Consider the following 23,952-nt stretch of genomic DNA (forward strand, 5'->3'; position numbering starts at 1 on the left):
GGCCAGCCACGGGCTGCAGAACCCACTGGAGCATTCCGTGTCCCCGTACTCTCAGTCAAACCGCAGAGGGGCTGTCAGCGCCGGTTCTGGCAACCAGTACCCCTGCCCCTGTGGATTCTACCTCCTGGTCCCCATGGTGGCCAGACGCTGCAGCCAGCCTTCTCACTCAAGCCTCCCTTTCCTCTTAGCAGGCGGCCTGGCGCCCAGGCCACTCATTATTCCTCTGCGTTCTCTCTTAAAAGCCTCTTAACTTCTGGCATGTTGTGCATGGGTGCTGGCTGGCTTATAGCTTGTCCATCCTCTCTAGAATCTAAACCCTGTGAGAATAAGGTTGTTTGGGAGAATCTTGGGGTTAATTCTTGTATCCTCAGCACCAGAACGATGCCAGGTACAGAGGGACCCTGAGAACAGCTCCAGTGCAGAGTTCACTGGAGGTGGCAAGTTAACGGGTTTGCAGTTAACAGGTGCACAGGAAAGAGCCTCAGGACAAGCCATGGGCTGCGGTGGGAGAGGCACCCAGGAGCAGGCACTGGCGGAAAGCCCCTGGTGGGTTGTAGGCGAGCTCACTGAGGTGCAACCACCCATCACCTGCCTAGGAATCACCCCTGGGAGCCTCTGATCAACTCCAGGGTGCAAGGTCTGGAGGGCAGGTTGTCCCAGAGACTTGCTGTGTCTGACTTTAATGTAGGTGTTCTACAGACTGAGTTCCCTGTGAACTCTTGGGATAAAGATCCCCGGTTCCCCACCCTCACTAGAGTCACGCATCAATGCTGATAGCCCTGCAGGAACAGAGATAGAGCCTGGGCCCTGCATGTCCCCAGAGGGCTGGGGGTGGGGGACAGAGGACAGAATTCTAGGCCAGGAAATCAGCAAAGGCACAGGGCCATGTGGCAGCTGTGTCCTAGCCATGAACTGACGGGAGCGTCTGGCTCAGCCACAGGAGCTCCAGGAAGGAGAGTGGAGCCCTTGTCCCTGGTCTCATTCCCAGGCCTTGGCTCTGGAGCAGGAACCAGCACTCAACCAGGCTCAAATGGGGCACAACTGTGTGTGACTGGGTCGAGGGCCACTTGGGGAGGGCTGTGCCACACTGACAGGACCCAGTGTGCAACTTCAGCTGGGCAGGGTTGTGTCAGATTTGAACCCTGGTGTCCTACCTCCCAGTCCTCTATAGAGGGGGGTCCCCAGCAAGAGGATCTGTCCCCAAGTCTCCCTTAGAATCAGAGGCACTACAGCAAGAGTCTAGAAATGGGTCCCAGGCAAGTACCCATCCTGTGATGGACTGAGACCTCAGCCCCCAAATGGTTGCGTGCCAGATCCCATGAACTCTACTGCTGAACATCTCATTCCCTAGGCCAGACCTTGTCAAACCTGGCACCCATTCGGCTTCAATCCCCAGCTTCCAGCCAAGTGCCGGGTCAGCAATCCGGGTGGACCGCAGCGCAGGCTCCGAATGCTGCCATGGCCTTGGCAAGCTGAGGCCACTATGGCCAGAAGTTCTGCCCGGCTGCTGGTCCCTCCTTGTTTACCGGTCTCACCTGGCGGCTGGGCTCATGGCAGGCCAGGTCCACCAGCCATAGTAAGGCCAAACAGGGTCCTGATGCACGTTTCCCTCCCTGCTAACAGCCAAGAACCCTCGGAGCTTTGAGACGGCCACTGGGTGCACATGAAACTGCCTGCAGCACCCCGGGCTGCCGGGGGAAGGCATCCAGAGACCGAGACCTGGACTGTACAGACAAGGCTGTGCTCTAAGGAGGAAGGCCCAGGTCTCCATATCCCTAAGGCCCCAAGGACAGTCACCAGGGTGTCAACCCCTGACCAAGAAGCCACAAGCAGGGGACAGGAGAAAAGTGGAGTCTACAAGAGCATATGGAAAAAGGGAATTTTATTTTTTTCAAGAAAACGTACTAACAGGTTGAGGGAAGGAGCACACTGGCCACTCCCCTGTTCTAAGCAGGGGTCTGAGATGAGGCCAGACCTGACCAGGGCTTGAGAGGAGCTAATGGGACTCCCTGCGGCTCTGGGGAGAGGACCAGGCAGGCCCAGGGGTGGGACTTTGTTCCGTTAGCACCAGGAACCGCCTGCGCCCACCACTGGACTCAGAGGACAGCAGGAGGCCCCGCTCTGCCTCCACCTGAGCAGTCTGGGGAGGGGCTGGTGGCAGAAGGCTCCCTGCAGGTGGTCATCTGAGTGTGATGCTCAGACTCACAGACCAACCTCGGTCCCCCCAGCCCCCTGTAAACATAAGAATGAACTCGTAACCACCAAGCCCCTCAGGACAAGATGAGGGTCCGAGACGTGTGGCTGGGCTTCAAGCGTCCCAGGAGCTGCCGGGCTTTCTCTTGCATGAAGAGCTGGTCCCTGGTCCCCCCGCAGGCCACTGTCTTCCAGGCGCTGGTCATCTGGGAGGAGGCAAGAAAGTTACCATCCAGGCAAGGGCAGCACTCCCCCAGCAAAAGCTGTGAGCATGGCCAGGAGGAGAGGGGAGCGTTTCTACGACACTCCTCCCTTTTGAAGCCACAAGCCTTCTTGCGCTCCCTCCACCTTCCCAGCAGCCCTGGAGAAGTTGCTCCTGTTTCTGGGCTTCCTCAGATGTAGAGCAAGGAGGCTGGACCAGGCGACATGGCCGTGCCCATGTGGCACCAGCCTCCTCATGGGGAAATATGACAGCCAAGCAGGCTGGTGGGAAGGAGCAGCAAGAAATTCAGACCGACAGACAGTGAGGTGTGAGCAGCCAGGGCAGCCCCTAACCCTGAAGACAGACACAGGCTAAGCAACTAAATACAGAGACAGTAATTAATTACAGTAAGACCACGCCATGTAAGAGGGGCTCGTGGGGGGGATGCTTTCCAGCACATGGGCTCCCTCCTCGAGGGAGTGGTGTCCAGACAGAGATCTGAAGCGTCTGCTAATCAGGCGAACAGAGCCTGAGAAGGGCATTCAGGCAGAGGCAACAGCCCGTGCCCAGTCCCCACAGGTAACACCACGCTGGTGGCTGGCACTCACAGGGGCAGGTGTTGGAAAGTGGCTTCGGGGCTTCGGGGCTGCCACCGGCTTCTCAGGCTTCGCCTGCAGGAAGCCCTCGTTGAGGAGGCTGGTGTCCTCTTTGATGCCCGGCACCATGAAGCTGGAAGAGCTTGACAGGACATTTGTCGGCTGAAATGAAAACGGAGGCAGACTCACTCTTCTGCCACAGGCGTGGTGGGAAAGAAGGAAACCAGTCGCAGCCCAGCAACTGCACCTCCGGTCTACTGGATCTTGGGTGGACATGGACTTCTCTGTCGAGTGCCTGTTTCAGAGCCTGGCACCTAAGAGATGCCCAGTAATGCCAGTCCCTTTTCCATGGAGCTGGGTCGGCGCCCCCAGCCTCTGGCAAGTCCAGCTTCTCCTGGGACCAGAAATCTCCACAAGCAGCCACAGATGCCAGCATCAACCGGCACACACAGAGCTGCACAAAGTACATACAGCCCGGCCAGCCTCCCAGTTCTGCTCGACCTTTATTCTCCTAATAGTATGCGGGGCTCAGTGCTCTGATAGGCAAGAACCTGAGGCTTGGGACAACTAAGAGATCCCAGAGAGCATGGGCTAGTGTCGGAACTCCACCAGGCTCACCCCACCCCAAATCCCATGTCCTAAACTACTTAACCACACACCTTTATTGTTTGGCAAATATTTTATGTGCCCAAGACAAGGCCTGTTGCAGGTCTGGCTGCACGGTACTAAGTCCCCAGCCTCATGGGGCTCCCTGCCCAGTGCTTCTCTGCAGCAGTCCTAAGTCCCCAGATCTGCAGGATCTTATCAGGCAATCCTTTGTCTCTCCCCCCTTTCCCCCACTCCTCTGGCTGCCTCCCACTGGCTGAGGCACCCCCCTGCCAGCTGCACGAGATCCACAGCGTGGCATGCTTTCTGAGCACAGGCTCTGTGTTGACAACAGCACCCTTCCCAAGCTCAGCCTGGAACCGACAGCATCCTTCCCAGGGCTGATGTGCCCCAACCACCTGCCTGTGCTTCACTGAGGCACGTCACCAACCCTCTCCACATCACCCCAATAAGTAGAGTATGAGAGAAGGTGCTGGGGACCCAGATTCATGGTTTTCAAACATGTTCTAGCAATGCAACTCTGGCAACGCAATAAACCCTTCTGTGAAAGACCTGTGCAGAGCTGCCCCGACTGGAAACCCCACTTTTTCCATCGACCCCTTATGGCTGAGCCTAACACCCAGAGACCAGACACCAAGAAGCACCAGGCAGGTCTACTGCCAGGGTCCCCTCATAGCTTAAGTGTTCTAAAAGCAGAGGGCCTCCAGGAAGACTCCCTTCTCCCTGCAGCAGAGGAGCCTTCTGCAGTTCTGGGCAGGGGGAGCAGGTAAAGGGGCGGCTTCTCTCTGACCCCTTACCAAGGACAGCACCTTGGGCAGCGTGGACATCACCAGCTTCACGTCCTCATCCACAATGTCAAGAGCCAGGGACTTGCGGACCTTCTTGATGGGGCTCCGCCGCAGCTAGGGGTAGGGAGGAGGGAGATAGAGCAGACGTTTGGGACTCTCCTGAGTCACCAGCAGCAATTTGGAGACACTTGCCCCAACACCCTGGTCCCAGAGCCACACCCTGATGCAGTGGGGCCTTCAAGCCAGGTCCCCAGCTGTCAAGGATTGGGGTGGGGGTTGCAGATAGACCAGGAGAACTTGGCACCATCACAGACTCCGCGCCCAGGGCAGACCATCCTGCCCTAGGCAACCACAGGGAGCTGAGACACAAACACCTCCACCCAGAGACCCATCCGTCATCCCCAAATGGACCATGCACAGCTCCCAGACCTCTACCACGCCAAACACACCCCTAAACAGGCCCCAAAGAGAGTCATCCAAGTTACACCTCAAATACTCACCTGCAGATGAGAAACAAAGACACTTAAAACCGAGGGATATAGGCCTGTTACAGGAACACCCAGCCCCACACCTGCGCCTCTCAGCAGCAGGCCAGGGGTCAGCTCTGGGACTAACTAACTCAACCCCCAACCCAGCAGTATGCTCATATTGTACCACCAAGGCTCAGAACCACCATCTGACATGGAGAAGCCAGGGAGGACCCTGGGTCAAGTTCTCTAAACCCATGTACCCAGGGACCCCTGCTCCATGGGTCCCTCCCAGACTGACTGCCCACCTTCTCCACACACCTGTCTGGCACATTCCCATCTTCCCACCTCTCCCCAGAAGAAAGCATCTGCAAAAAAAGGGGGACACGGAATCCATCTACTTTTAGGAAACCACACATGTGATGTAGCAGGGGTGTGGCTTCTGGGCCGGCTTGGGACAACCCCAGCCCTGCCCTCTGCACCCAGGTGTCCCTGACCTATGTCCCCGCCAGCTCTCTACCTCACCTGAAGCAAATGTCCCCCACCTGGCTCACACAGCCCAGATGCATGGCTGAAGTCGTTTGAGGATGTCCCTTTAAATCCTCTCTTTGTGCCCCTTTCTACTTACTCCCTTACTGCCATATGCGTCGGAGGGTCACTGCTGTGTTTGCCTAGTATCTGCCTCTGCCCCCTAAACTCCAGGAGGAAGTGACCATGTCTGGGTCTGTGTCACCATCTTATCCACTGCACCCAGCCCAGAGCCTACTTTAGAAGGTCCAAACACAATGCTGCTTAAGGGCCTAACTCAGAGGAAGTAAAGGGAGGGTTGCGAGCACCAGGAGCCCGCTTCGGTGGGTTTTGCATGGGCTGCAGCTCCACCCCCTCTGCACTCTCTCCCCCTCCGCATGGCTCCGCCTCCCCCAGCCCAGTCTGCCCAGCCTGGCAGGAACGGGATCTCCAGCCCCACTGGCCACTCACCCCAGCCTTCCTCTTCTGCTTCTCAGGCCTCGCCTCGTCCTCAATGATGAGCTCGATGCCGGCCTCTGAGCGCAGCACCTCTTTCAAGTCCTCCTCCAGGTGCGGGGTCTGGGGCTGAGGGTGGGGTGGGGCAGCCCAGGTGAGGCTCCACAGCCGGGCTCTAGGAGCCCGCCACACCCCGGCCGTCCTAGGCAGTGCAGGAAGGAGGCCTGGCGCCAGGATGCAGACCTCACGCTCAGTCCCGCCTTGCAGGACAGACAAGCAGACACTGACCTCAACTCACTGAGGGCTGTCATGAGCCAGGAGTATTCCCACATCACCACAGCGACCCTCACACAACCCCGTGCAACAGCTGCCATCTTCCACAGGGGAGAAATGGGAGGCTCAGAGAGAGCAAGCGCCTGGCCCAAGGCCCAAGGTCAGATTGCTGTGGGGTCAGAACCTGCACACGTTCAAGTGCTAACCCCCTCCCTCTTGGTTCCACACTAATGGGGACTCTTGGTTCCATTTCCCACTCTATGGGTCTGTGGAGTTCCAGGAGACCTCTCTGGCCTCAGGGGTAGTGGACAGCAACCCAGCAAAGACACTCAAAAAGCCCCTACAGGCTTTAAATTCAGTTGCCAAGGCCAGATGTGCGCTCTCACTATTGCCTGGAAAGCACACCAGTGTCTCAGTGTCTGCGACCCATATCCCCACCTGAACTAGAGAGAGCAGCGCTAACTAGTGCTTCACTGGGCTCAGGAACCCCATTAGCTCATCAGCTCTGTCCCAGGGCCAGCGAGACCACAGCCAAGAGAACCCCACACTGTGGCAGCAATGGCAGGGGGAGAGACACACCACAGACCCGGTTTACAGGCCAAATGCCTCCTGACAACCTTCCTCTCACCTTCAAGTCATTTCTAGAACTCCTGCCTCTGTTTCAGAAAGCCCACGGTGCCAGCTCTGTTTCCACCGGGGAGAGCATGAGCATCCCACTGCGAGGAGTGGGGAGAAGGGCAGTCTGCCCACTGTTGGAAGCCGCCTCCTCACTGGCCCCTCAGGCCCCCCCACAAGGAGGCTTTCCCGTGTGTGAGAGAAAGCACCAGCCGCTGGTCAAAGGTTCAGTGTGCGGAGCCTTCAGCCACTGCCTCCGAGCCAGGCCTTCTCCATTACAGCCCCTGCCCATCTGCCCCCTGGCACGGACAGCGCACCGGAAGCGCTGAGCTCTCCGGGCACCAGCGTGTCATGTTGCCCCCCCCGACCCACCACACGGAGCTTCAGCAGGATGCCACTGCATCTCAGCACCAGCCAGTGCCCACCCAGCACGTTGCAGGTGCTCAGGAAAGGTCTGTTGAATTGGCGCCTCGGCCTCAGATCCCCCACTTATAAAATGGCATGTTTGCAACTCCTCAGAGCTGTCGGGAGAGTCCCATGAGGTCTCAGAGGGGAAGGGCTGTGTGAGCTGTGCACGGAATGGCTCCGCGGGTCCGAGGGAGCCCACGTGCACACCCGCCCGGCTGCACCACGTACCAGGGGCTTTAGTGGTCCGTACTTCTCCAGGGCATTCTTGAACGGGGTTGGCGTGTGGGGCGTGTTGTCCATGGAGTACTTCTGGTCTGGGGTTACAAACCTGTCAGGCAGAGGAGCCAGAGCGATGGGCTAGGGGACAGATACCAGCCACTCTGCCACAGGGTGCCCAGGACTCCCACCGACCCTCCACCTGACCTCTGGCCTCTGCAGCAAGGAGGAAACCCCGGGCATATGGTCTCTACCCATGGCACTTCCCTTCCCATCTTTATACACCTGAGGGTCGCCATCGGGCACTTAGAGGAGGGGCCAGCCTCAGAAAAGGGAAAGAACAGGACATAGACTAAGAGGGCCCTGGAGCCCCAGCCAGGTGGCAGAATGTTTGAGAATGTTGTTCAGTCGTTAGCTGATCGATGATGGGTCTTCATAAACGAGGTAGGCCCACAGCCACACTGCAGGCCCAGCAAGAGAAGGGTAGGGGAGCAAGGCGAGACTCCAGGAAGACCAAGTCCCTTCCCCAAGCTTTCTCCAGACAGCATGTGCCACAGGGCGAGCATGTGGCAGCAGCTTTAAGGGAAGACACGTGATGCGAGATGGTGAGGCCAACACATGTACTTAGCATACCGGAGTCCCCTCATAATGACCGCAGCGGGGACACAAACTGGGGAGGGAAAACTTTAGCAGACAGAAACCTGGAAAGGGTCTGGTCCACAAGCAGAGATACTAAAAAGCTTCTATCTGACTGTGATGGGGAAGCCTGCTGGGGAAGGCCCAGAAGGGCACCCCCCCACCATCCCCCCCCACACACACACACTGCAAGCTGGCTGTGGGCAAACCAGCTCTCCAGCTACACAAGGCCGGCATGACCTCTATCATCTCAAAGTACCATCACAGCTAACTCCCAAGCCTTAATGGGGCTGTCGGAGGATGTGAGAAACACCCAGGTAGTCAGGAACTTGGGAGCAAAGGCCAAGGTGGACACAGCTACTGGGACCCCACTCCGGCCTCCTCCGCTGGCCTGGCAGCATTCCACAGGGGATAAAGGCTGGAACAACGGCAAACCATTCTTCATTTCCTTTCTCAGGATTGAGATTAGACAGGGATCCACTCAATCTCTTCCCAAATTCTTGTTATCTCCCACAAAGGACCCAGAGAGGCCTCCCCACCCCCAGTAAAGGTGAAGAATGACAGATAAGTACTGGTCAAATGTAAACATCTCATGGTTCAAACTGTAGCTCAAAGGAATAGGAATCAGAGTCTCAGGACCAAACATCTCTGTGGGACATGGAGCTTTTGCAACAAACATGAGAAAACCCTAGAACCTCTCTAATTCACAGTATCTGCAAGAACTAAGAATACATGCATGTTAGAACATCAAGGGAGGCCAACTTGAGAAGGAAAGACAAAAGACTGCTTGAGATGAAAAAACTGCAACTCGGGGTGCCTGGGTGGCTCAGTGGGTTGAAGCCTCTGCCTTTGGCTCAGGTCATGATCCCCAGGGTCCTGGGATCAAACCCCACATTGGGCTCTCTGCTCAGCAGGGGGTCTGCTTTTCCCTTCCTCTCTCTGCCTACTTGTGATCTCTCTCTGTCAAATAAATAAATAAAATCTAAAAACAAAAACAAAAGCAAGAAAACCCTGCAACTCTGTAAGCTGGAGGGCTCAGCAGGTGGGAAAGTACAGGAGCAAACTGGAGAATCAGAAGACAGTCCCACAGCATTCTTGCGGAGTTCGAGTGGCTTAGGACAATGAACAGGAAGATGAAGATGGACAGAGACAGAGCAACTGGCGAGACTGTGTAGGGAGGACCTAAAGGTAGAAGGCAAAGGGGCAGATCACCAGAGGAAAAAAAAAACGTGTATTTTCTTAGCTCAAAGTTTGCATTCTAAGGTTGAAAATCAGGGTGGTGGGAGTTAATAAAGAAGCAACACATCTATAGCTAGTTTAGCAAATTTCAGGAATTAACTAAAAAACAAACCAACCAACAAACAAAACCATAAGGATCCAGAAAGAAAAGATTTGCTACAAAGGAGTAACAGCGGGTTAGGTATCAGATTTCTCCACAACATAAATGCCTAAGAAACAGAACCCACGGTTTGGAGTCACAGCTATTCTCCCTCAAGACTTCTACGTTCAGCTCCTGTTGGTGAAAAAATGTAGACAGCCCAGGCATTGGATGGCAGAGACCCCACACCCTCCTCATTCATAGTCTCCTCCGGGAAGAAAACTCAAAAAAGCACTCCATCTAACCCAGAGAAGAATCAAATTTTAAAACCAGGAAGGTCTATGCTTTATGAACCAAGTAAAATCTTAACAGCTCGATGTGGCCCATCCCCACAGATACACAGGTCTGGTGACCTGACTTCTCCCAACCATGCTCTACACCCAGCTGGCTCCAAACTTAGTGGCCTTCTTTTAGTTCTTTATAACACAAAAAAGCACCTTTCTGTCCTTTGCGTTTGCAGTTCGATCTGCCTAGAGTTCCTTTTTCTCAAGATTCTGCAGAGCTCTCCCTTTCTGAAGGGCCATCCCTGATGTTCTAAGTTAGAAGCTCCTTGCCGTTACTCTGTGTTCACCCCACGGCCTATATAACTCCCCTCACGGTTTCTAGTACCATGAGAAATACACACTGAGTGGGTTTTGTTTCTTGTTAATGAGCCTCCCTTTCAATAAACCATAACTTCTACGGGGGGAGGGATAAAATGGGGAAGGTGGGGTATAAAATCAGTGGGAACGTCCAATCTGGAATAAAGCCCAAATAACTGTTGCCTACTAAGACCTGCATTATGTCCAAAAGAATTTCTGGAAGAGGAAGGAGGAAAACCAAAACAGTTTTTTTGTGACAAGAATCTGGATTTAAAGATGAAGCAGCAAGATCTCCACTCCACTTTGGGCCCAAGTGGGACATCAGGGCGATTTCCTCTCCTGCCTCAAACAATGAAGCAACAACACACTGTGGAGGGTCCTGAACTTAGGACAGGCTTCAAGACCCTGGGCAAAAGGCGGCTGAGGAAAGGGACCCAAGAGACGGAGATAGAAAAGGATGGCTCGTGGGCACGGCACAGGGAGGGAAGTGCAGGCAGAGCCTGGCATGACCTGGAATGGAAGAGACAAGATCAAGTGCTCGGGGAGACCACAGCAGCTCAAGTTTGCATGGCACAGCATAACCAGAGAAGAGAGAGTTGCACAGGAGGGAACCTCAGACATCTGCAGATGGGCCAGAGTACCCCCGGGGCGCTAACTGGTACAAACACATGAGGAGGCCACCTGAGATCAGGGGAGAATGATGCAGAAACACCAGAGGGAAGAGTACTTCATGCTCACACAGGGCTGGAAACAGTGCTTAGTCCCACTGACCAGACTACAAATCCTCAACACTCACAAGCTAAAGGGTAGAGCACTGGAGGGTCCTGAACTCACCACTGCTGTGGTCCTGCCTGATAAATCTTAAGAACAAGATCCAAAGGATCATTATTTCTAAGTAATTCAACTGTATCCCAGAACAAGGCTCTAAAAAAAAGTCTGAGAATACAAAAATATATAGCACTTAGCAAAAGTGGAATTCACAATGTCTGGCATCCAACCAGATGTCACCAGGCATACACAGAGAAGCAAAGCAGGAGCTAAATATCCAAGCAAAACCCACAATGAAAAGAAAAGCCGATCTATTGAAACTGACCTGAAACTGATACAGAAGCTGAAATCAGCAGACAAGGATAGTAAGACATTTGTTATCATTGTATTTCATATGTTCGGCAGCCAAGTTGAGATGGAGGATATTTTACAAGATCTGTTAATATCTGGAGACAGAAACCACAATGCCTACGATGAAAACACACACCAGATGGGATTACCAGGGACCGGATGCCGCAGAGGGAAAGATTAGTCACTTGAAGACAGGGCACTAGAAACCATCCAAAACTAACCAGAGAGAAAGAAGAGTGAAAACAAGAGTAATAACATCAGTAAGCTGTGGGACAGCTCCATGTGATGGAATATGTAATTGTGGAGTCTGTAAAAAGGGCTGCAGGGTGGAAGGCCCAGAAAGACTATTTGAAGATATAAGGGCTGAAGTGTTTCCAAATTTAATGAAAACCCAAAGATCCAAAAAGCTCAGAGAATACCAAGTATAAGAAACAAAGAACAATCGATCATGGCACACCATAATCAGCTTGTTCGAATCCAGTAATAAAACAGTACAGGACAGATGACAGGTGAGCAACATCCCTAAAGCTCGAAGAAAAAACCCGTCAGGGCAACTGGGTGGCTCAGTTGGTTAAGTGTCTGCCTTTGGCTCGGGTCATGATCCCAGGAACCCTGGGATCGAACCCCACATTGGGCTCCCTGCTCGTCAGGGAGTCTGCTTCTTCCACTCTGTATGCCCTTCTCCGCTTTTTTGTGCTCTCTCGCTCTCTCACTCTCTCTCTCTCAAAATAAAATCTTTAAAAAAAAGGACAAACCTGTCAATCATGAGTTCTATACCCAGCAAAACTACCTTTCAAACACTAAGGCGACTTTTCAAATACAAACTTTCCAGATTCACCAGCAGGGCTCAAACTAGTGTTAAAGATGACATTCAGAGAGAAGGAGCATATTACCAGCTGAAAACACGAATCTATAGAAGAATGAGACCAGTGGAAATGCTTCTTCATGTGAAAAAACCCAGAAAGGCCGGAGCAGCAGCAGATGAGGAACAGGGATGAGAAGGAAAAGGAGCAAGAACCATCAATGCCTTTTGTGGTGACAGCATATCCGCTTAAAAGCTGAGATCTGAAAATCTCTGGCTTGAAGAGAGACTGTTCCTCATGCCACGTTATCTGTTAAACTCTAGGTCAACTGTTGAGAGACCGATTTCTGATCAGGGGATTCATAAAGCTTTCCTAAAATTATGTATCATTACAAGAGCTAACACTTTGGAGCTGATTCCTGAATTAAACAGGTTACTCAGGAAATAACAAGGCAACACTCTCCTGCAGCAAAGGCAACAGGCAGAAGCAGTTAAGCCACTGTCTTGACCTCAGGATGACGCAGGACGTGCACTCCCATGAAAGCACTTCCGTAAAAGCAGACAGGCACGTGCCCTGTACAGGTGAGACACGGAGCTTCGGAAGGTCACAGCCGGAACTTCTCCTGACTGAGCACCACAGAGACACAGGGACAACCAGGCCACTTCCGTCCTGCATGCTAAGGTTGCTCAAACCCAGTGGGTTTGCACTTGAAACACAAAATGGGGGGATTTTTTCATGGCTACTTGGACTCGAGTTCTGAGATTAGAAACCATCTAATTAAAACAGAAGATGAAGAACAGCAAAGATGAAGCTCCAGACAATCCTGAAAAAAACAAAGGGCTGTGGTGGCCAGAAGGAGGCTGCCGTCTTGAAACAGTCCCAGGTGTTTTTCCAAAGGAAATCCCAGTCCTGGCTTGGGAAGGGGGTGAAGCCCAAACTCCTGGGCCAGCAGGGGTGGGTGGGCACAGCACACTCACGCTGCATGTTTCTGGTGCAGAGGCGTCTTATCCCGGTGCAGGGGCGTGGTGACCACCACCTTCTGGCTGCACACCGGGGTGGACGTCAATGAGGGGCTCTCCAGCTCCAGTGTGTCCTGTTTGTTCCAGAAGTTCAGAAACTGCCAGGGAAGAGGAAACAAGACAAAGTGACAACCTGCAGAGGTGGGGTGAGACACCGGACAGCCCCTGTCCCCACCCACCCCCAATATGGCTGCTCTGTGACAGGGGTCTCCCTCCTGACCTGGAAGCACTCCCCGACCAGGCACTAGAAAATGAAGACCAGGATAGATGGACAGGACCCACCAGCTAGGTTCACGTAGACCTGTGGAATTGTCACTGCCCCCCAGCCCTGGCTTTTGTGAGGTCGGGGAGGGCCATCCCCCATGCCCACGCTCATAGCACTGCCAACCGTGCGGTCAGGACGAAGAAAGCTGGCAGTCTTCAGAGCAACTCTTTTCAGAAGACTAGCCCTCACCCAACCTGAGGACAGGGACAGTGACAATGGTGCTGGTGACGTGAACATGTAGAACAACTCCTCACACCAGGGCTAAGCATTCACACCAAGAATTCCATGTAGTTTTCACAGATCTTCTGCGATGTAGATGCCATTACAACATCCCAATTTACAGATAAGAAAGCTGAGGCTAAAGAGGTAAAGGTTCTTGTGATGAGTGCTAGAGACAGGACACAAATCCACACCTGAGCCAAGTCTGTGGCACTACCCTCCCCCTCTGCCCTGAAGGTGCCCCAGCAGCCCAGGGCCACGAGCAGACCTTGGGTCCACAGCCCTGGGCAGAGTCCCCGTCACCCCGGGCTGTTTGTTGGGCAGCTCAGGGCTCACCGTCCTCCTTCTCTCATCAGCTGGGCTTATTTGGGGCCTGCTATGGGCTGAATGGTGTGGTGTCCTCCCAAATTCCTATGTAGAAGCCCTGACCCACAGGACCTCAGAACATGAATGTATTTGGAGACAAGAGACTTCAAAGAGATGATTAAGGTAAAATGAAGTCATAAGGATGGGCTGTCCCCCAACATAGCTGGCGTCCTCAGAAGAATCTATGAGAAGCAGGTTAAGATATTATAAGAGAAAGGAGATCAGAACACAGATGCACACACAAAGGGAGTCCATGTGAAGACACAGAGAAGACAGCCAGCCATTTACAACCATGAGAGACTCCGAAAAAAACTGAACTTGCCCACACTTAATCTCAGCTTCCAGAGCTATGAGATTAATTTCTGAAGTTTAAGCCTCCTGGTCTGTGGTACTTTACTGTGGCACCTCTAACAACTAATACAAGGCCTCTGGCAGAAAAATACCACTAATCACCCCCGACACAGGCCTGGCCTCAATCCTTGCACAGATGATGGGAGTAGCTTCCTAAAACATGCCTCCTCTGGGCCTCTCTCTCTCCCACATCCTCAGGGAAAGGGGCAGACGTAGTGAGACCCCCAGCCTCCACCCACCATCTTCTGGTCCAGGGACGTGGAAACTCCAGGGTCTGCCTCTCAACCGCCCCTCCATTCCACCTCCCAGAGACTGCCACCCCGCTGGCCCCCAGGGCACCACACAGCACTTGTTTACACCTATAGCCCTCCAAAGCCCCTGCCTCCTCGCCCTGGCTCTGGACTTCACACCGAGTCTCCCTCATCTCCATGCCTGTGTTCAGGCTGACAAAACCCAGCTCAAACATCTCTCGGAAGCTCTGAATGCCTCCCCGACATGGAGGAAAGACAGGGTCCCACCTCAGCTCCCCCTAATAGAACTTTCATTACAAACAGGTCAGTACCCAGGACATAACAAGCTCCCATCAACCACAGCACCTTCCATACTACCTTCTGCTCAAGGAATTGCAAGCCTGCCCCCAGCACTCGCTACCCTCATCAAGGGCAGGGATAGGTCACCCTCGCCGTTGCACCCCAAGGCTGGCGAGTCTGCTATGAGCATATATGCAAAATGAGACTCCTGTAACAAATACTGAGTCCCTTCTCCTCTTTGCCCAGTTACCACCTACTATTTCCAGCTAAGCAATCCCTCCTCCTCATGGAAGCCTTCCAGAGGACACCTTCCCCCCTTGATGCCCTCATAGCTCTGTAAGACTAAGACAGCAGGTGTCACATTCATTTGTAGCTTTTCTTATTAGCTGGTTTTCCCACCAGAGCATAAGCTTCTCAAAGGCAGAGCCAGGCCCAGTTTTGCTCCCCTCTATGCCCCCAGCACCTAGCACAGGGCCTCACACACAGCAGACGCTCAGGGAAGCCTTGCTGAATGACGTGTGCCGGCGTCCAGGCCCTGTATTGGGCACTGGGGGTGTACACCGAACCCAGCGAGCGGTCGGGGTGGGGTCCACACACCTGGGAGGGCGAAAAGGGCAGGGTCTTGACGGGTGTGCTCTTGGGGGTGAGGCTGTTACAGGAGTCCAGGAACGACAGGCTGGCGCTGTTCTCCGTGACAGGGGACAGGGCGACACGCCTCTTCTTCTGCCGCTTGAGCACCGAAGGCGGCGTGCCGATGCCCAAGCCCCCCACTTCAGTGCTGGGGGAGATGGGGATCAGCTCACCCCGACTGCTCCGGCTCAGGTCTGAGATGGTGTGGCCGTCCAGGCGGTACTCGGTCACACTGGGCACCAGGGCAGCAGGCTGGCGGAGCGGCAGCACTTGCTGCTGCCATGATGGGGATGGCTGCACAGGGCTGTTGCTGCTGCTACCCTCTGCGGACGGCTCCTCGGGCAGGTCAAATTTACTCAGGTCACACCAAGCATCAGGGTCCTGCCCAGAGAGGGGGGGTCAGGAATAACTGCATCACCCAGCTTTCCCAGCAGATACAAGATTCACTCATTAAAGGACAATATACAAGCATCAGGCAGGAGCCCACAGCCCAGGAGTCATCACCACGAGCGTTTTCCTGCATTTCCTTGAGGCTTCTTCTACATCCATATCTCTATCTGCAAACATAGCTGAGGTCACATTGCTCATACGGCTGCTTGCTGTTATTTTTAAAAAGCAATACTTAAGACAGACAAAAAGCACAAAGAAAACTCAAGACACCCATCAAGGAGCCTGGGAAATAAAACCTAACCCACTGACGCCCCAGGTCCGGCTCCCCTAGCTCCCACCCTCTGCCTGAACTCAGTATTTACTGTCCTCACACATGGCTCTCAGTTTACCACTTACATGCGTCCCTCGAGGACAGCTGGGAGTCTGTGTTTTTAGCCTTAGAAAAAAATCATTTCTATATACTGCTTTTTATCCATTTAAAGTTATACTACTAATAATAGTGCTTAATTCTATTACCTACGAGTTGGATGTTTACTATTAATAAATATCAGTTATATGAAAATTTTCCAACTTTTCTAACACATTTTATGACTGCGAAATATTCAATCATATGAATATATTAGTTACTTAACTATCCCCCTCTTCTGCTGGGACATTGTTTATTCCCTTAATTTTTTGTTTTTTTTTTTTAATATTTTATTTATTTATTTGACAGAGAGGTCACAAGTAGGCAGAGATGCAGGCAGAGAGAGACAGAGAAGCAGGCTCCCCGCTGAGCAGAGAGCCCAATGCGGGGCTCGATCCCAGGACCCCGGGATCATGACCTGAGCTGAAGGCAGAGGCTTTAACCCACTGAGCCACCCAGGCGCCCAATTCCCTTAGTTTTTAAAAATTAAAAATAACATCTTCGTGAACATCTTGGATACAAATCTCCTAGAAGTGAAGTCTTAGGCCCAAGGCTGTGAGGCCAGGTTTACGGGTCCTGATCTGCATGGCCACACTCCTGGAGAATGGGCTCCGCTGTGCTCCACGCACCTGTCAATCACAGAGGCCTCCTGGGCCACTTCACCTAAACCGTCTCCAATGCCACAAGAACCTGCCAGACAAGCGTTACCTTCTTCCTTCCCAGGCCAGAGATGGTGCAATCTACCCAAAGTCACTTAAGTTTCTGGGAGCATTTCTGAGTCATACCCAGGTCTTCCTTCCTTTGCCTAATAAATTACAACCAAGCCGCAAGGCTGCTAGAGAGAGAAGCTTCTGCCTTGGTCCCTGGAGCTCTGGCCCTGAGTAGGCCCAGATCCCCCTGATGCCTGCTGGTCCTTGGGACTCGCAGGAGCATGGGCAGTTCATCCCCAAGGGTGGACACCAGCTCAGGGCAGTACTGACTTTGGGCCCACACTTCAAACAGCAAACCCCAGCCTCAAGGAGGCCCCAGACTGATCCTACAAGCACCGTCTGGAGGAACAGACGGCAGTGTTTCCACAAACGCGGTAACAGAGCGTGGATATTATTAGGTGGCAGGTAAGGAGCCTGGCCTGTGGTGGGCGTTCACACGTCAGCTGCTGGTTACTAATTAAGCATTCGACTGGGCATACAGTGGCCGCTCAAAGCACCTGAGCTCCGCCTGCCCCTCTCTGGGTCCATCAAGCAGAAGAGCCAGAACAGTGTGAGGATGAAGGCAGGTAACACCATGAGAGGCCAAAGGGGCCAGGCACAGAGTGCGTCCTGCATTCATCTAACTCTCCCCTTAGGGCCCAAACAAGGGACTGCCCCTGGCATCCAGGAGCTATTTATTGAACATATTGAGAAACCAATCAGACCTGCTTCTTGGGCCACTCTGAAATTTCCTGGAGTGGAGGGGACACCATAGCTAGATGCTGTAGCCGGGACCAGTCCCAAACTCTGGAACAAGAGGTGGTTAAGATAGCCAAGACCTGGGCGCCTGGGTGGCTCAGTGGGTTGAGCTGCTGCCTTCGGCGCAGGTCATGATCTCAGGGTCCTGGGATCGAGTCCCGCATCGGGCTCTCTGCTCAGCAGGAAGCCTGCTTCCCTCTCTCTCTCTCTCTCTGCCTGCCTCTCCATCTACTTGTGATTTCTCTCTGTCAAATAAATAAATAAAATCTTAAAAAAAAAAAAAAAGATAGCCAAGACCTGTTAAGACTTGGCTGAGTAAGACTGAGCTTACTCTGTGTGACCACGGGGACACTACTTAACCCCCCCGAACCTCAGTCTCATCTAGAAAACACAAAGAACATACCTCATAGGATACTGTGTGGATTATACACGGAACCCAGAGCCTGGCACTTAGATGCTCGACAAACAGTGTCGTTATTCTTAGCAAGGATGGGGAAGCCCGAGTGGGAAGGTAATGTGGGGTGCCTCCCACTGAACTCCGCTGTCCCTAGTTGCCAGGTCTGTCACCCATCACCTCATGAAACCCGCTCCGCACGGCAGGCCTGCCTGACACAGCAGGAGATGCAGCCCTCACTGAGCTGTCCTTGGCGAGGTTCAATCCACAGCTCAGGCGGCCTCCAGCAGGGTTACTGGAGTTACCAGAACCAACTCTGCACACCAAACCCCACCCACTTGGCACACCCAACCCCGCCCTACATCCAATGGGGCAAGCACTAGGCTCTTCCCTGCGGTGTTCTGGGCCTCAAACACCCTCCCCTCATCACCCTTGAGGTCTCAGGACAGTGCCACCTCCTCTGGGGAGCCCTCCCACCCCATGTGCACTGTGGCACATGAGGGCAGGGACCGCATGGCCACCCTCTGTGTCCCCAGGCCCTGGATCCCAGCTGGGCACTCTGCGTCAGCCCAGGAGACAGTCGTGGGATGACAGAGTGAACAGAAGGATGCCCGCCCATCAGAGAAGCACTCCTGGTTGGCAGGTGCTCTATGCCCACTGTGAAGTGCCATGACCAACATTACCGACTCGATCAAGTCCAGGGCTTCCGAGAGGCTGGACCCTACGGCAGGGATGATGAGGTTTGCAGCCTCCACCACCCACTTATAGGGCAGGCTAATTTCTGGCGAGGAGCCGTCCTGGTCTTCACGCTTCGGGAAGTCCTCCAAGGGCTCCGGCGTCCGCACTCCATCCAGGTGTGCAGGAACAGCTCCCTGCTCTGTCGAGGCGGTGGCTGCCGTGGCCTCCTCCTCACTGCTTTCCTCTTCCTTCACGGCAGGAAGCACGGGGGGCCAGCTGGTCACATTTCCCTGTTGGACACGAGGGCACGGGGTTCTTATTATGAGATGGACGCTGTGTAGTACTCTAGGGAAAAACACACAACCTGGGGCGGCTGGCTGGCTCAGTCTTAGAGCAAGCGACTCTATCTCGGGGTCCTAAGTTCGAGCCTCACATCAGGCACAGAGGTTATTCAACATTAAAAATTTAAAGAAAATAGGGGCACCTGGGTGGCTCAGTGGGTTAAAGCTTCTGCCTTCAGCTCAGGTCATGATCCCAGAGGCCTGGGATCGAGCCCCACATCGGGCTCTCTGCTCAGTGGGGAGCCTGCTTCCTCCTCTCTCTCTCTGCCTGCCTCTCTGCCTACTTGTGATCTGTCTGTCAAATAAATAAATAAAAATCTTAAAAAAAAAAAATTTTTTTTTTTAATTTAAAGAAAATAAAATTAAAATGTACAACCTGATCTAATAGGGAAACTAGGATGAATCTAAATTGAGAGACAGATGGGAAGCCGGGTGGCTCAGTCAGTAAAGCGTCCGACTCTTGATCTCAGCTCACGTCTTGATTTCAGGGTTGTTCACAGTTCAGGCCCCACGCTGGGCTTCACACTAGGAATGGAGTCACTTATACATAAACAAGTAAAAAGAGAAAGACAGACAGACAGAAGGAAAGACAGACTGCAAAATAACTGGCATTAGCCTATACTTCTAAGATATCAGCATCACGAAAGGCTAAGAAAGGTTAAGGAACTATTCAGATAAAATAGACAAGAGATATGATAACTAAGTCTACTTCTAGACTGTATCGTGGGCAGGAAAATGGAATGGACTGTAGATTTGTTCGAAGCCCTGAATCAGGACTTAAAATCCCTGAACTGAACAAAAACATACATATGAGTATGTAAGCCAAGGTCCTTATTCTTAGGAAACAGACTCAGTGTTATGGGATAGAGAAGCAAATGGCTCAGATAAAATAGTGGTACCTGTATACAGAAAAATAAAGCAAATCAGGCAAATGTTAAACACTAACAAATCTAGAAACGCCTAGCTGGCTCAGTCAGTAGAGCACGCAACTCTTGATCTCAGGATTTTGAGTCTGAATTCCACATCGGGTGCAGAGTTAACTAAAAACATTTTTTTAAAAATCCTTAAAAAAAAAACAAAACTAATGAATCTAGTAAAGAGTATTATGGGAGTTCTTTGTACTATTCTTGTAACTTTTCTGTATGCTTAATATCATTTCAGAATAAATGTTTGGAAAATGAGTGTATACTAATTTTGTGACCAAAAAAAAAGATGAAAATCATTTGAGGCACTAGCTCTCCTGGCAGAACCCTGAAACTAAGGTTGACATGTTAACCTTACATATCCCAGTGTAGCCTTGAGAAGAGCACATGTGATCAACAAGGCTTCTCAAGGGCAAGGAGCGTGATCCCACATCCCTGAGGAGGGCCAAACGGCATCAGGAAGAGTTATGCAGGCTCTGGATTCAGCCAGAGCTTGGCCATTTTTGCTGGCCCACCTTGAGCAAGCTGTGTGGCCTGTGTGTGCATCAGCTCTCTTGCCTGTAAAATGAGGACCCTGAGGAGGTCAGCAGCGAGGCCAGCAGCACCCAGCATGCACCGTGGCTATTACTGCTATCACTGTCAAGTGAACAGGATGGAAATGGTTTGTGATCCAGGCAAAGGAAGTAAAGGATTAGATAAGAATAGATTTGATTGAAAACTTGTAACTGCAACGTTTAGAGAAAGGGGAAGAATACCATAAACGCTACTGAAGGTTCTGAAGGTGGGAATCCCACTTCAGAAACAGCTGTGTTGAAAAATGGCTTGGTGATTTTATTTAAAATTCGGAATACACTTACCATATGACCCAACAATCCCAAACCTAGATGTTTACCCAAGAGACATGAAAACTTTTATGTTCACACAAAATCTTGAACGCAGATGCCTATAGCAGCTTTCTTTGGGAACAAGCTAGAAACGACGACCCTCAGCTGGTAAACAGATAAAGAATGGTACTTCCAGACCAACAGACTGTCACTCAGCAGTACAGAGGAACAAATCACTGACAGTCGCAGTCACATGGGTGAATCGTAATACATTAATAGCTAAGCGGAAGAGAACAGTCACAGCAGAGTAGGGACTGTGTGATTCCGTTGACGCAACATCCTTTTGAAGGTAAAACTACAGAGATAGAAAACAGAGAAGCAGCTGCCAGGGGCTGAGTGCTTGGGAACTTCAGGGGGTGTTGGAAATGTCCTCCAGCTTGACTGAGGTGTGGGTTATATTTGTCAAAACGTACAGAACTATCTACTAAAAGGTGCATTTACTGTCTATAAATTACACCTTTATAAAGTGAAGGGATGAGGAAGATCTGAGTTTCCCAAGCTAGGAAAAAGGAGTTACCATATGATACAGGGTAATATCCTTAATACATAAATAAAAGTTTATGAATGACCAAAACAAACAAACAAACAATTAATTTGGGTAAAGGAAAATCAATAAGCTAAAGAAAAATGGTAAACCTCACAAGTAAAAGAAATCAAACCCAAATGATAGTCTGTTGTTGCTCATAAAATTGGCAAAGTTTTTTTGTTTTGTTTTTAATGAGAGGGAGAGAGAATCCTAAGCAGGTTCCACATCCAGTGCGGAGCCCCGAACCAATTCAGGCCTCGATCTCACGACTCTGAGAGCATGACCTGAGCAGAAACCAAGAGTCAGATGCTTTACCAACTGAGCCACCCAAGCATCCTGGCAAAGATATTTTCAATACAGTCACAGCCAGTCACAACAACAGTGTGGGGAAACAGGCAGTGCCATATGCTGCCAACAGGACAAAATGGTACCAACACTCGAGTGGCGATTTGGTGATGCTTATAAAAATTTCATGTGTCCGTACCATTTGACCTAATCATGCCACATCTATAAGAACTAACCCACATTAATAAGTACATGCACAAAGAATAGGAACAATGATGTTCCCTGCAGCGTCTTAACAGAAATGGTGACAAATGTTCATCAGCAGGTCATGAAAAGACAACAGATTCAAAAATGGTGTAAAGCTCTGTATGCACAAAATGACATGGAAAGATTTCAGAAGAAACTGTATGGCAGTAAGTTATCATAATCTCATTTTCAACATATTGCCCTTAATTAGAAATGTTGGCAAACACATTAAACAATATATTGGTTCTCTCTGGCAGTTGAGATTAGCAGGCTGTCTTCTGTAATACTCAGTTCTGTAAAGTTTCTAACTCTTTTTTTTTTTTTTTAAGATTTTATTTATTTATCAGAGAGAGGGGGGGGGAGAGAGCGAGCACAGGCAGACAGAATGGCAGGCAGAGGCAGAGAGAGAAGCAGGCTCCCTGCTGAGCAAGGAGCCCGATGCGGGACTCTATCCCACGCTGGGATCATGACCTAAGCCAAAGACAGCTGCTTAACCAACTGAGCCACCCAGGCGTCCCAAGTTTCTAACTCTTTACAGGGATCCTGCATTGCTTTTGAAGTATGGGGACAAGAACTACAATTGCAAGCCTGACTGGTGAGTGGGGAGAACAGGAGCTGGTCCCATAGACACATTAATAGGCAAACCTTTTCTGGCAGACAATCTAGCAAAACATATTAGAAATTTTTCAAGAAGGCTCAGTTGGTTAAGCAACTGCCTTCTGCTCAGGTCATGATCCCAGAGTCCTGGCATCAAGTCCCACGTTGGGCTCCCAGCTCTGCGAGGAGTCTGCTTCCCCTTCTGACCTCCTTGTCTCTCATGCTCTCTCTCAATCTCTCTCTCAAGTAAATAAATAAAATCTTAAAAAAAAAAAAAAAAAAGAAAGAAAGTTTTTCAAGAAATGTGTCTCAATCCATCTCCAGGAATTCCTAAAGAAATAACGAGCCCATGCACAGTGATTTAAGTTACAAGGATGGTCGTTGAAGTTTTGTTTCTAATTTTATTTATTTATTTTTAAAAGATGTTATTTATTTGACGGAGAAAGAGATAGCAAGAGAGGGAATGCAAGCAGCAGAGGGAGAGGGAGAAGCAGGCTTCCTACCTAGCAGGAAGCCCGTGGCTCAATCCCAGGACCCTGGGATCATGACCTGAGCTGAAGGCAGATGCTTAACCATCTGAGCCACGCAGGCGCCCCTGGCTTTGTTCCTAATTTTTAAAATTAGATATAACCATAATTACATAAACAGCACAAGAGAACCATGAAAACGATGCTGGAGATGAAATGAGGCTGAAAACAATACCCTCACTGACCCCCGGGGCTCATTCTGGCCCTGCACAGCGAGCGCTCCAGAAGAAAAGTGCCAGAGGCAAAAGTGAAGTCAAAACACTAACTTTCAGCCCAGGATTTTCAGAGACCGAAGAAGGTCTGCCCACTTCCCCTCTATCCTAAAAAGTGACTATGTCTGCTGATGATGCCCATGGTTTCTCTTTGTGGAACGTATGCTTCTTCTTCAACCAGAAGTAAAAGGCTTGAAAATATGTTACTTAGATACTCAACAAAGTATGAGAAGCAGACTCTGCTGGTTAGGGGATGTGTGGGGAACCCAGACTAGAAGAAGACAATTTACTTTCTGTTCAAGATCTTTCTCTACTGTTTGTTATTCTACAGAAGCATTCATACCAGCGAATCAAGAGATACTCTCTCAAGTTGAAAAATTGAGAACCAGAAGCAAGAATGTGATGCAATGCCACAGCAGAGAGTCACAGCCCTGGAGGGGATGCGGGTCCTAGTGAGCCAGTAAGAATAGGGAAGGGGGAGCGTGAAGAAAGCTTAGTCACTAGTTCACAATCCCAGAAGAGACTAGAACACAGCACAGGGGGAGTACGTTACCTCCCATGACTCAGCATTGTCCAATCCTCATTCTTTGACACATTTCCTTCAAATCCTTTTTACTTTTATTTTTTTTTAAAGATTTTATTTATCTATTTGATAGACAGAGATTACAAGTAGTCAGAGAGGCAGGCAGGGAGAAAGAGGAGGAAGCAGGTTCCCTGCAGAGCAGAGAGCCCGATGTGGGGCTCAATCCCAGGACCGTGGGATCATGACCTGAGCCGTAGATAGAGGCTTTAACCCACTGAGCCAACCAGGCACCCCCCTCCTTTATTTTTTTTAAAGACTTTTTTTTAAGTATCCTTTTTGAGAAAAAGA

The 23,952-nt window shown here is 51.2% G+C and overlaps 1 protein-coding gene across 2 annotated transcripts in view; it reads right to left on the reverse strand.

The window, feature by feature from the left end:
* Window positions 1-1,865: 1,865 nt before the first annotated feature.
* The window catches only part of MYBL2 (MYB proto-oncogene like 2), a 36,036-nt gene continuing 13,949 nt past the window's right edge, over window positions 1,866-23,952 (reverse strand). Inside the window, exons 7-14 of one of the 2 annotated variants that reach the window (XM_059133363.1) lie at window positions 18,546-18,830; window positions 15,192-15,605; window positions 12,822-12,961; window positions 7,340-7,439; window positions 5,831-5,944; window positions 4,407-4,499; window positions 3,004-3,153; window positions 1,866-2,399 (exon numbers count right to left, since the gene is read on the reverse strand). In XM_059133363.1, the coding sequence (XP_058989346.1) occupies window positions 2,271-2,399; window positions 3,004-3,153; window positions 4,407-4,499; window positions 5,831-5,944; window positions 7,340-7,439; window positions 12,822-12,961; window positions 15,192-15,605; window positions 18,546-18,830 (1,425 nt within the window). In that variant the 3' untranslated portion in view covers window positions 1,866-2,270. Of the gene's footprint in view, window positions 2,400-3,003; window positions 3,154-4,394; window positions 4,500-5,830; window positions 5,945-7,339; window positions 7,440-12,821; window positions 12,962-15,191; window positions 15,606-18,545; window positions 18,831-23,952 lie in introns of both variants that reach the window. The other variant, XM_059133362.1, reaches the window with a different exon arrangement.

The sequence above is a fragment of the Mustela lutreola genome, chromosome 9 (assembly GCF_030435805.1).
Source record: "Mustela lutreola isolate mMusLut2 chromosome 9, mMusLut2.pri, whole genome shotgun sequence".
Taxonomy (NCBI): domain Eukaryota; kingdom Metazoa; phylum Chordata; class Mammalia; order Carnivora; family Mustelidae; genus Mustela; species Mustela lutreola.